The 12866-nt window shown below is 37.0% G+C and overlaps 1 protein-coding gene across 15 annotated transcripts in view; it reads left to right on the forward strand.

The window, feature by feature from the left end:
• ADD1 (adducin 1) overlaps nt 1-12866 on the forward strand; it is a 61904-nt gene that overhangs the window by 25226 nt on the left and 23812 nt on the right. For 14 of the 15 annotated variants that reach the window (XM_068188526.1, XM_068188521.1, XM_068188528.1 and 11 more), the window contains exons 2-6: nt 5833-6045; nt 7274-7436; nt 8557-8708; nt 11826-11906; nt 12357-12506. In XM_068188526.1, the coding sequence (XP_068044627.1) occupies nt 5851-6045; nt 7274-7436; nt 8557-8708; nt 11826-11906; nt 12357-12506 (741 nt within the window). In that variant the 5' untranslated portion in view covers nt 5833-5850. Of the gene's footprint in view, nt 1-5004; nt 5030-5832; nt 6046-7273; nt 7437-8556; nt 8709-11825; nt 11907-12356; nt 12507-12866 lie in introns of those variants that run through there. The other variant, XM_068188522.1, reaches the window with a different exon arrangement.

Consider the following 12866-nt stretch of genomic DNA (forward strand, 5'->3'; position numbering starts at 1 on the left):
TGCTAAAAAATAATATAATTGTTCTTGATACTGAGTATGTTGTCTAGTGAGTAGTACAGTCATTATTTACTTTCTTTGTTCTTTGTCTTCCTAAGATAATGCCAACTTTTCCTTTTAAAAGTTCAGTTGGAAACATTTGAAATGGCAAGAAGAAATCCAGTGTCATTGGTGCCAAAATGCTGTCACTGAATGTTATGGAAATTGTAGTGCAAATAATAAGTAATTTCTCTATTATAAAGGTATATTAATTTTTTTAAGGAGAAAGTTTGGCAAATGTTATTCTAAAGTAAAGGAAATCAGAAAAAAAGACAGAATGGATTGGAATATTGACTCAAGCGCTAGCAATGCAATCTTGTAAGTTTTTTTGCATTCACCAAGTAATAATGAAACCTTTTTTTCCTGTAGATAGATGTTCTGCTTCCATTCTTCCTTGGCCATATTCCCACCAACTTAAATTTCACTGTAACTCTATTTGCAGGGGCTCATTTATCTCTCAGGTTTCTTCTGCCCCACCCCATTGCTGCCTGACCCATTCCCTTTTTCTTCCTCCCTTCATGAGGTGACTTCCCCATTAAGTAATTTCAGCTCTATCTTTCTGCAGGCCCCCAGCACTTTCCTGTGCTATAAAATGACTCTTATGCTTTTTTCCCCTGTCTTATTGTGTTTGCATCCAAAACAGAGCTTGCTTTCCTCCCTCTACCTGCACACTGCCTGACATGTCACTTGCATGAGATTTTTAGGTAACTTTTACTCCTCAAAGACTGCTGATTGCACAACAGGAAAGAAAATGAGTTGTTTTGCTACCCCCCTGTCCCTTCCCCAGTAACTTCTTGTCAAATCTGTTTTCACCTCTATTAGATATAGTGGCATAGTTCTGGTGTGAGTGAAGATCATTTTTGGAAAGAATTGTCAGGAAAAGATGGATACAAACTAAATTACAATATCATTGTCAGAATAGGTCTCAAAAGCAACATATCCTGGAACTGAGTGCCCCTGATTTTTGTTGCTGGTGACTGGAATGAATGAGCAGTTGAGAAGTTGCTGCTAATTTAATTTGCAGATTTGGCACAAGGTCCCATACAGGTGTGCTGCTTGTGTGTTGTTTTGTACAAACAAACTGTAAGCTACCAGGAAGAGAGCAGGTTTGGGATTTTTGGTTTTGTTTGTTTTGGGTTTTTTTTCTCTCTGAAATAACTTGCTTTTGTAAGGTTTTGGTCAGATAACTCTTCTAAACTTAAAACCTATTGCAGATGCTGTCTTGTGAAGTGGCAGTGTATTTTGAAATTTTTAGAAGCCTTTTATGTTTCCGTGTCACCTTGTCACAACCTTCTTTCTGCTTCTCAGAGTGTATTTTTATTCTGATTTGGCCTCAGCAGATTTAAAGCTGTGTTGGTGTGGAGAGCTCTGCTCTGTCCTTTGGTGGCAGGGAGCCTTTAGCTCAAATTCCATTGACTGCAGCCCTAGTAAAAAACAATTTCCTCAGGGTGTGGAGCAGCAAAAAAAAAAATCCATTACAACTTATTGCAAAACAAAACCAACCTTTAAATTATTGCAAAACTTTTTTTTTTTTTTCCAAGAAGTATAGTTAGCTGGTCCTTGCTAGTGTACATAGATTGCTTGCATATGGTGAGGTATTTCAAATCCTCCCAGTGCTCACACAATACTTGTTATGATGGTTTGGTTGGAAACACTGGACATATAAGTTGTCAAATATGTAAGTACTTACATCTGTCCCAAATTCCATGTATCAAAATGAGTTTAGTATTAAAGTTCTATATAAGTGTTTTATCTGCAATAAGATCACAATCCAAATCAATTTTAAGGGTTTTAATTATATAATTTTTCAGATTTAAGGGCGAGGTTTTTATGTACCCTTAACTTGTTGTCGATTCTTACTGAATATTATTCAGTCTTATCTGTTTAAATTTCTTTGACTATATGTGCATCATCTGAGTACTGAGGAATGCAAGGTGCTTTAAAAAATTTAAGTTTTTCTTCTTTGTGGATGTTAATGTGAAAAATGTTATGATCTTTCTGTTCTAAAACTTTCTTCTTCTGTTTAAACTAAATTCTGTAGCATAAACCTGTAACATTCCTCTTAGGTGAATCCTCTAATGAGACTGTTGGGTTAGAAAAGAATGGGGAGGAAGAGGATTTTGAATAATTAAAAAAAAACCTGAAATGCTAATACCAATTTCAGAATGTTTTTTGTAAACAGTGCTCAGTACCTGTAAATTAGCTATAAACTTTATAAACTAAAAGTAATTCACCACTAGCCTGTTTACAGCAGTTGCTCCCACATCCTCACACCCCGTGATAAATACATTGTGCTGCGAGTTGGCTGCTGACTCTCGTTTGGTGTGCTGAGCCATTGACCACCACAGTGTTGGTGTATACATAGGTATTAAAAAACTGATGCAATTGTTTGTTACTAGAAGGTGCTGTTTGGATTTTATCGCAGCTGTTAATTTTCCTTTGCTCCCTATAGTAATAGATCCTGTTCCCTCTGCCTGTCAGTGTTTGACAATAACTGCTTCTGGCAGAAGGTTTTCTGTGCACTTACATTTTCCAGCCATGGCCTTTTCAGTTAAGGGTGTGGCTTTTTCTGACTTTTGTGTTAGAACAGGCTCTCTCATAGGAACACTTATCATGGCAGAAAGTCCTCTGGCATTACAGCTTATCTTACTGGGGGGCTGTAGTGCACTACATCAGAAAGAAACTGTCTGTACTGAAGTGTTGTGGGTGTGAAGACAGTCTCAATTTTTTTCTAATATGTGTTTTTACTGCCTGGACAGAGTGTTGTGATTTGCAGTGTGACCTCCAGTTCATAGACTCACTGGCCATTCCCCATGGTGTTTTCAGATTCCTTTTATTTATTTATTGGTATTCATATTACTGAAACTCTTACTGGAGAGTTCATTATGCCTTACTCCCAAAGGATTTTTCAAGGAAACTCATAAATAAATTTCAGTGGCTTTGCGAAGTGTTGTCAAGCATGTCTGCTTCCAGTTTGAAAGTTGATCCCTTTAACATCAGTAGCTGACAGCTATTAAAACAATTACTATTAAAATTCTGTTAAAACAATTAATTATTAGACCTTGCAGAGGGGATGCCATTAATTTTGGATGTCTGCAAAACTGAGCTATGAAACAGATATTTAACCTTAGATATCGAATCATCTCTGAATGTTAGTCATTGATTTTCATGTGACATTATTGCCACTACATAGTGATGAAGTAATAGCTTCCCAAGACCTTCTGGAATGCCACTGTGTACTTGGATGGAGGAGTAATGCAACTTTGGTAAGACACTGTGATACCATTTTAATGTTGCTCCTGTGGGCTCTTAGGGACCAGCTTCTTGCCAATGTGAGTAGGAAACTGAAGTAATTACGTGTGTCATTCATTTGGAAATAGGTTTTGATACTCTGAAAGATGGAATTAGTGTAAATAATTAAATGCAAAATTGCATTTGCAGATGTGTGTACAGTTTAATTTAAATAAGATTGTGCATGCACAACAACATGACACTTTTAAACATCGCCTGAACATCTAATGCCTCAGCCAGCAGGAGCAAGCTGTTCTCTGCTGGTGGTAAGCTCCAACTTCCTTGTTTTCCTATGCTTTGCTTTTCACTAAAGGCACATTTGTGGCTGCGCTCAGCAGAGTGCAGTACAAAGTGAGCTGTTGAGTGGTTCTGGTTGTCTTCACTTGCCATTGTGCTGTTTTTAAACTCCCTGATTTTTTTGATAAGCAGAGTCCGGTGAAGCTCAGACTTCGCTTGGGCTAAGTAAGCTGTCGCTGTAAGAGAGTAAGGCACGTTTGGGTCTGCAAATTGTTGTTTTTCAACAAAGCCCTGGGTGTGGAGGCAGTAGTATGGCTGATAGAGCTCAGGAGGTTGGAGAAAGTGCTAGTAGGCCTTCAAAAGCATTTTCTAGGAAGGAAGAGGCAGATGGTGCACGCTGGAGGTCGTGAGGAGAAAGAGAACTTAGAAGGAGTGATTTAGGCATCTGAAGGAGAGGTGTCATGCCAAAGGAGTGGTGTCTACTTTGCTTAAAATTTCCTAGGTCTAATACCTTAAGAGGTTTCCCTTGTGGATAAAAGCATTATTTCTCCTTGCTGTACCCTGTATTTCTCCGTGGGTGAAGGAAAGTGAGCAATTTAAATAATAAAGATGTGCATATGAGCTTTAGAGAAGAAAACAATCAACCATGATGTTTAAAGTCTAAACTTTAAAATGAAATATTTTAAATGCTGCAGAGATGTCTTTGTGTGTTTAGTTAGTAACTCAGTGGGTGGAAATCACTGAGTGTTTAAGTGCTAACATAGAATTTCATAGTAATATCCCATTCTGCAGAGTCAAGAAAAATACTTCATTTTGGTCATTGTGTTCAGCTGTCTCAGTTCACTGTTTTTTCATTCCTATATAAGAATTGAGTTGAATTTTGAAACTTCTTTCCTAATGTAATAATTAAAGAGGGTGAAATCTTCTAAATCTGGAGTCTTGAAGTAGATAATTTTCTTCATCGCAATGATTTTGTTTAAAATAATCTGCATTTCAAAATGTATGTAAACATGCCTTTGCTGTGTGCATCCACATCTGAAGTGGTTTTAGCTAATAAGCATGCAAACAAATTACTAAGCAAATTAGAGGCAGTGTAAGTTAAATCCCTAACAAAAAAATATAAAAATGGCAAAAGAATAGAGACATATGTAAAACCTTACTAATTTTAGATGTCGATGATGAATGATTACTTAGATGAAGATCTATACACTCTTTTTTCTACTTAGTTGTAATTTGATATATCAGATGACCAGGAACTGGAGGCTTGAATCTCAAAGTGTTGTGAGGGTGGCTTCATTGAACTGTCTTTTTGTCAGTGGAAGGTTCCATAATTCTTTTGAGAAGGATTTTGGAATGAGGGTTGTAATACTGTGCCCAGAAACCTGGGATAATGTTACACAAAGGAATTGTTGTGAGTGGAAGGAGGTGTGAGTGAGCAACACCGGCTGAGCTTTCAGCCTTTCTGGTAGATGCAGGCAGCTGCTGACTATGACATGTAAAACTGAAAGGAGCCCTGGCCAGGGAGTGGGGGCTGTGTGTGTCTGTGCTTTCCAGATTCCAAAAACCACACACTAATGTAGTGATGTGCGTGTTACTGAATGGACCTAACATAAATGTAAAAAGAACACTTTGGGTTGCAAAGTCAAGATTTCTGAGTTTGTATCCAGAAATGAGTTGACAGTCCAAGCATATTTTCTTCTTATTAATGAACATGTGTAATATTCATTGTTACACTGCCATGATAAGAAGTGTTACACACTTCTTAATGAACGCTAATTGCAGTGATGATTTAATTTCTGATTTATGCAGTATTCTTTTTCTTATATCTGCTTTAACTTTTTAAGAAAAAAATAAAAGGCAAAAGCCCCAAACTGATGAGTTTAGACCTCATGTCTGGGACTCCTGTCATTGTCTCTGAAAAGGTTTGAAGGACTTTCATGCTTCTAGAAACCAATCTGGCCAGACAATGTAAGGAATTTTTTTTCCCAGTTTAAATGGGAGTTTTCATATTAATTTTGTGCTGAATGAATTTATAAGCATATTGGACTTTTCATATATGTTTGCCTACTTTTCTGGTCTTGTATATTAAAATTCTTTTTCCTACTCTCGAGTATTGCTATCCAGTGGCACAAACATGGTTTCTCATTTGGGAAGATGTGCTAATTTTAGATGGATTTGAACTATAACATTGAAGGTAGAAACACATATGAATTTTGTAATTATTTCCTTCTTGATTTATTTATTCCTCTTCTCTGTCCTTCTCCATAGGTTCCTTAAAACTGTGCTATGAATGGTGATTCTGGTGTGGGGGTGGTGACTTCACCACCTCCAACAACAGCCCCTCATAAAGAGAGGTATTTTGATCGAGTTGATGAAAATAATCCAGAATATTTGAGAGAGAGAAATATGGCACCTGACCTTCGCCAGGATTTTAACATGATGGAACAGAAGAAGAGAGTCTCCATGATTCTTCAAAGCCCAGTAAGAAAAGAAATGCTTCATCTTTGAAGTGCCAAATTTAATATTATTTTTCCCACTATCAGTACGAAATTGGAGAATTTTGTGGTGTCTTAGATCCATTTGTTGTTCTTTCTTATTGGTCTTTCATGATTTTTTTCCTCATTTAATCTGTTTGAGTTTTTATGGTCTACTCACAAAGCAGCTCTTCAGTCTGGCTTTTAGAATCCTCTATATTATCATCATCATTTTTTTCATATTTTCCATTTAATCCTTGTAAAACATTTTTTCACTGGTTTCATTTTTTTGTTTCCATGTAACTCTCTTAAGAGGAGCTTATACAAGGCAGGTCTGTCCTGTACTCAGTTTTCCTTTTGGGATTTGGACATACGAAATATTTTTGTAATCTCTTTCTGAAAAGGTGCACAGTAATGAAGTATGAATGATTGACATTTAATATTGAAGATGTTCCCTTGGGCAGATAGTACACAAACAAACTTTCCTTCATGACATTTGTTCCTTTTGTAATAACTATTGAGTGACTTTAGATACAAAACATTACATGACATAACTTCACTTGAAATAGGGATGTGGTGGTACATTTACAATTTTCCTATTAAGTCAACCCATTTATTTATAAAAATATTAAAAAATCTCTTAATAAAAAAGTAATGACCTAATGACTGCAGTACTTCTCTTTCAGTACAAATTCCAGTGTTCATGTCAAAAGCAGGAGCAATCAGCAATAATAAAAACTCTGGTTTTCTTCCTTCCAATTTAAAATATATTAAAAAAGCCAAACAAAAAAATCCCAGGAAAATGTAAACAACCCCTTGTCTAAACAGGTTTTAAAAATTTACTGTTCATTGTTTTCTGTGTTCCTGGATGCCTTCTTGGCGCTCAATTCCCTGTGAGCCAGAGTGACAAATTCTCTTTTCTGGTTCTGCCACTTTTCCTTTCACATTTTGTGTTAAAGTCAATTGTACGTTCTCCTCCTTCCAGAAATTCATACTAGCAAGGTTCAAAAGAATTTTGGTGTTACTTGAAAAGAGAATGCTGGAATTTCCATAAAAAAACGCCAAGTGACTCAGATCATTAGAGCTCCAGAGAGCAATGCACCCAGCAGTTCTGCCTTGAGGTGTTTTTCAGAAGAGGTGTAGGATAGTTCCATCCAAGTGCTAAAAAGAAGCTGTGTATGAAAGGCTGAAGTTCATTTAAACATTCGTTACAACATGCAGTGTCTTGTTACTAGGCCTTCTGTGAAGAATTGGAATCCATGATCCAGGAACAGTTTAAGAAGGGGAAGAACCCAACAGGTTTATTGGCTTTGCAGCAGATTGCGGATTTCATGACAACGCACGTACCAAATGTCTACCCTGCAGCACCTCAAGGCGGAATGGCTGCGTTAAACATGAGTGAGTGCACCTTCAGTGATCAGAGCTGAATTCCTTTTTTCTTCTCTTGAAAGGCTTAAAATGAAGACAGTGTGAATGTAGTAGAGTACTGTGAAGTTAAAATGCTATCCTGTTCTGCTCACACGAACACTGAACACATGAAATGAATTGATTCGTTTCTAAATGCCACAGCAGTATGCAATGTGATTCATGTATATAGTTTATATCAAAAGCTATTTCAAGGATGATATCTAAATTGAAAAATATGCCTGATAAGTCAATGCTATTAAAAATTTTTAATATTTAAATGTTGCTAATTACTACATGGTTTGTCTTCAGGAAAATCAAACACTTATTAGTAGTCTGGTAACAGTGAAAGGCTTTAGAAACAAATTATTTTTGCCATTGAAATACTGTTTGCAGCTTTCTCCTGTGAAGTGAAGCTTTAGACAAGAAACATCAGCAAGAAAACAGAGCAGGAAAAAAACTAGAATGTGCGAATGCATGTAGACACAGGTTTTGTGTTAAGATAAAATAAATCCTTGCCTGTGCTCCAAAAGAAATCTTTAGTTCTGACTGTAGCATGGCCTGGTTCTGTTTTTTCACGGTTACTTTTAACCACATTTCTAATTGCACTGTAACTAGAATTACAGTATTTGTATTTTTGACCATAATCTTCCTCTTTCTAGCTTGTACTTAATTTTTCTTAATAAATGAACCTGTGTGCATCTTTTTAGGCATGTAATTCTTCTTGTTGGGAACACATGTATCACAAAAAGTGGAATTTGGGATTAAATTTTTCATTTTACAATGCAGATGTATTTTACAAACAATCATTAGTTTGAGAGAGGAAAAGATATTTTGCTAAGGAATGCACTGTCAGATTAGCACTAATTTATAGTAGGAAAGGAAATGAATGCTGAGTCTACCAAAGCTGAATAACCTTGCTCAAGATTGTCATTATGTTTGTGTAATATAAATTATTTCATTATAGGAATTAAAATTTACTGTCCATTTCTTAGGTTAATGTGTTCATATAAACCAGTAAGAACAACAGATAAAATAATGGTGCATGTTGCTAGATTTGAGCTGATACTGAACTCAACCTGCCTTGTCTTTTTGTACCCCTTCTCGTCGTCAGGTCTTGGCATGGTAACACCAGTAAATGATCTGAGAGGGTCCGATTCCATTGCTTATGAAAAAGGGGAGAAGTTGTTACGATGCAAATTGGCAGCTTTCTACAGATTAGCAGATCTCTTTGGCTGGTCTCAGCTTATTTACAATCATATAACAGTGAGTATTGAATCAACAGATAACTGAACCAATTGTTTTAACATACAAGAGAATCGCTTCCCTCCCCTATCTGTCATTTTCTCTTTGTGTGTGAGAAGAGCAAAGTGGTATTGAAAGCAATATAATAGTGAAGAGATTTGTCATTGCATTTCAGCTTGAAATGTGAAGAGATTTGTCTTGCATTTCATGTCAGCTACCGCAGTCTGAATAGAGTCTTGAGAGAGTGTACGTGAGAATTCTTAGGATGAAATAAAGATTGCTGAAAGACTCAGTCTTTTAGTGTCTCAAATGCTTTGAATAATTGTATTTATTATTCTACAAGGTCAGTTCTTAGTTTTTGTTTTTTGCTAAATACTAAAATATCTTCTTAGTCATTCAGCTGAATTTTATAATTCAGGTACCAGCCTTTCTGAAAAAGAAGCCATAGTATTTCTGAACATGAGTGAGCTTCTCCACTTAATGCAGAGTGCCAACAATTTTCCTTGTGACTGAGTAATCATTGGCATCCATAAAAATAATGACAAGGAGGTCAAATCAAGGAGGTTTTATATGCCAGAAGAATGGTCAACATGAGCCTCATGAGTAAAGTCACAGCTGTGGTGTGCAGCCCTGTCAATTGTCTGTCCTAACAGAGCTGAATTGTTTTTTATTCTACATAGCAGAGATTGTCCTTTATGTATTTTCAGTTCTTCTAGTTGCAGTTGGAATGAAATATGGTAATATTATTTTTACTGCTTTTCGAGAATTCAAGGCATATTATTTGTGAACAGATGAAGATGATAAATCATATGTGTAGGCATAGGATCAAGACAGTATTGGTTACATCGTTCAGTTCCTTTTGTAAGGGAACATGTCCAACATAATGGTTCTTGTAAACAGCTCTGTGCCACCCCCAGATTTTTTGTACATGACAGGAGAAGTGATTTTGTAAAAGAGACACTAATGCACTGGAAAGCAAGCAGGTTTGGAGATGGCTTTCTAGTGTAAACTTCAGCCCTGGGAATGTTTGTACATTTGGATAAAAGATTAATGTAATGATGAGCAGCATGTCAAGGAAAGGGGTTGAGGCAAGGGCATGTAATCGGGGTGAAATGCCTCAAGTTTGCTTTCTTTGGGGAGGAGTACAAGGAAGATACCAGTAGAGGAGGTACCAGTTGAGGTGGAAGACAATTAAAGCACTTGGAAAATGAGATTCTGAAAGTGTTTTAGTCACTTCTGAATGGCAGAGGTACTGGAAAGCTCTTAGCTTGTCAGCAGCAGTCCCAAGTCATAGTTCTCCTGTCTTTTACAAGCTCCTCCAGTGAACAACATTCTGAAAGATGACTGAAAGATATGAATTATCTTCAGAAGCTGGTACAGAACAAGGTTGTTATGTTTATTTAGTAGTAATAAGACACCCCTTTGGAATGTGGTCAGTGCTACCACTTCATGCAGCGCTGGTGTTTGACTCTAGGTTTTCACTTTTTTTTTTGAGTGGATGCTGTAATTTCTGGGTGACTGCATTCAAGTTAAAAGCTTGTGCCAGTGCACTTGTGAAGTAAGAGAAAAGGTGCAACAGCCTTCCGTGAGGGTCATAAGCCGGTGTGTTATAGGAGAATGTCATATACTGTCATACCCTCACAATTTCCATCTGGGCGCATCCTTAGCTGGGTGGAGTATCGTTGCTTTTTTTGGATCCTAATCAATCACTGACAGCTACTGTATGTGGAATTGCTCAGACTGGTGCAGTCCTGATGCAGAAGCAGAATTACAGAGCACCAAGAGCTTTCATGCCAAGTATAATAATGTTGAGTATACTTGGGTACCTTTCAGGTTTTCATGTCAAGTGCAATAATGTAGAGTAAACTTGGGTGTCTCCAGGGTCAGGCAGAATTTGAGATTAGAGTTTACAGAAGGTAGACATCATTCACCAGGTCTTGGTTTGCTTTGGGGGCATGAGCTGTTAATTGTATCGAATCCTACTGTCATACCCTCACAGTTTTTCTTGATCATTTGCACTTCTGTAGTGGAGAACTACTTTGGTTATTCATAAAAGTACAGATTAACTTCAACTGACTGCTTCAGTTTAAGATTCTTATGCTGTAGCATGTTCTCAGCTGGTTGTAAAGGAAACTAGATCTGTGCTAGAAGCTTTTGCATGACTGCCCAACTACTTATTAGAATTTTTTTCCCTGCAGTAGAACTGTAGCAAAGTATATGTCTATTTAATGTTGCAAGTAGTAGAAGACATGAGGCAGAAACAGCATAAAGTAGCTGCATCTCAGGGAAATTCTAAACTCATAAATAACTTTGAATTAAAAAAACCCAAATAACAACCAAACAAAAAACCCAAACCCACAACACAAACTACCCAAATGCTGGGTAGACTCATAGCAAGGTAGGGAGTTGTCTCATGTGTCCAGTAAAACTTAGGAAGCCTATTAATTCACCATCAAAAGACACCTTAATTACCTAGATGTCCTGTACTTTCCATTGTACAGACTTTTAAGAGATAGATCCCAAGATGTGAATGCTTTGAAGCCAAAATTATTTTTGTATTATAAGCACCTGATTGTGTGAATGAGATGAGAGAGAAAAAACATAAGTGAAGGTCAGGATACTTGGTAGAAAATTTGCAAGTGTGCTGTACTGCTCACAGATGTCTCACAGGAATCAGCATCAGTGACAAAACCCTTCTCAGCACCAAGATGTTTTAGATCTTCAGATGTTTTAGTGGGACAATTCTTGTGTTTTCTCACAGCCTTTTACTTTATACGTTATATCTTACTAGGAACTCATTCAACTGAAAGAATTAACTTTTTCCCCATTTCTCTCAATATTGTTCATTTTATCCGTAGTGGGCGAGTTGTCATTATAACAGAATAGAAGGGTTTACTAAATTCCACCAATCTGAAGGACACTGGCATGTTAATGCCATCTGGTTTTGTTCAACATTAATTAATTAACAGTGCAGTGCATTGATTATCTGTTGTAGCATACATGAAAGTCATAATGTGCATTATAGGTATACTTGCCCATTCCATAGTCAGGATGTAAAAGTAACTTTAATGGTTTGGGGTCTTCTTGTATGCTTTAATAAAATCTTCTGAGTAACTCTTACTCTTGTTTTATCCTTAGGCCAGAGTAAACTCTGAGCAAGAGCATTTCCTTATTGTACCTTTTGGACTCCTCTACAGTGAAGTCACTGCATCTAGTCTGGTAAGCAATTTTTAGTTGTCATAGCTGTAAAATATTTACATACATATATATATATGCATGCATATATATATATATATATATGAATATATATGTCACTTCAAATTCTATCCTAGAGAATATTTTACTCTTGTGTAATATGTTTAGAACAATGTTATTGAACATGGCTGGTTTTAGTACTGCTGCAGTATCTGAGAGATTTGTTTGCCCATGTTCACCACCGGGTTTCCTCCAGTTAAGCTACCTGTAAAGAGGTGTTAGGTCATTTGGACAGTGAATCACCTCATGCATGCCCTTTAAGGCTGCTGGCTGTTGAGTCCAGCTTGTTGACGGAGCCTTTAGGCATTTCAGATATAAATGATGACAACTGGTTTTAGAGTCTCAGTGGTAGATGCCAAATTAAATCAGATTTTTTTGAGTCTTGATTATGAAAATAATTCTTTTCATTCCCAGGTTAAAATCAATATTCAGGGAGATGTGGTCGATCGTGGAAGCACTAACTTGGGAGTAAACCAAGCTGGTTTTACGTTGCACTCAGCAATTTATGCAGCTCGACCTGATGTCAAATGCATTGTCCATATCCACACACCAGCAGGAGCAGCGGTAAGCTCCCTTCCGGCTGTGTCCTGTTCCCCCACCCCTCCCAAAGGGAAAATAGGTGGGTCCCCTCAATCATGGATTTGCTTCTTATTTGGAGGGCAGAGAGCCTTTCAGTCTGTCTTCAAGTATGGTTCTCTTTAAATCAAAGCCCGTCCTTACTGGGTTGTTACCTGAATGGTCAGACAGTAAATTGAGTTCTATCACTGGAAAATATGTATGTCATATACCTGTGTCCTTTACCACAAAAGACCAGATCTTTTGACAGTGAGTCATAAAACCTCTAGCATATTTCGTTGGTTTTGTAAAGCACAGTTTGTCAAAGTTTTATGAAATATTTGAAACCTTCCCAATATTTCTGTTTGG

The sequence above is a fragment of the Anomalospiza imberbis genome, chromosome 4, assembly GCF_031753505.1.
Source record: "Anomalospiza imberbis isolate Cuckoo-Finch-1a 21T00152 chromosome 4, ASM3175350v1, whole genome shotgun sequence".
NCBI lineage: Eukaryota > Metazoa > Chordata > Aves > Passeriformes > Viduidae > Anomalospiza > Anomalospiza imberbis.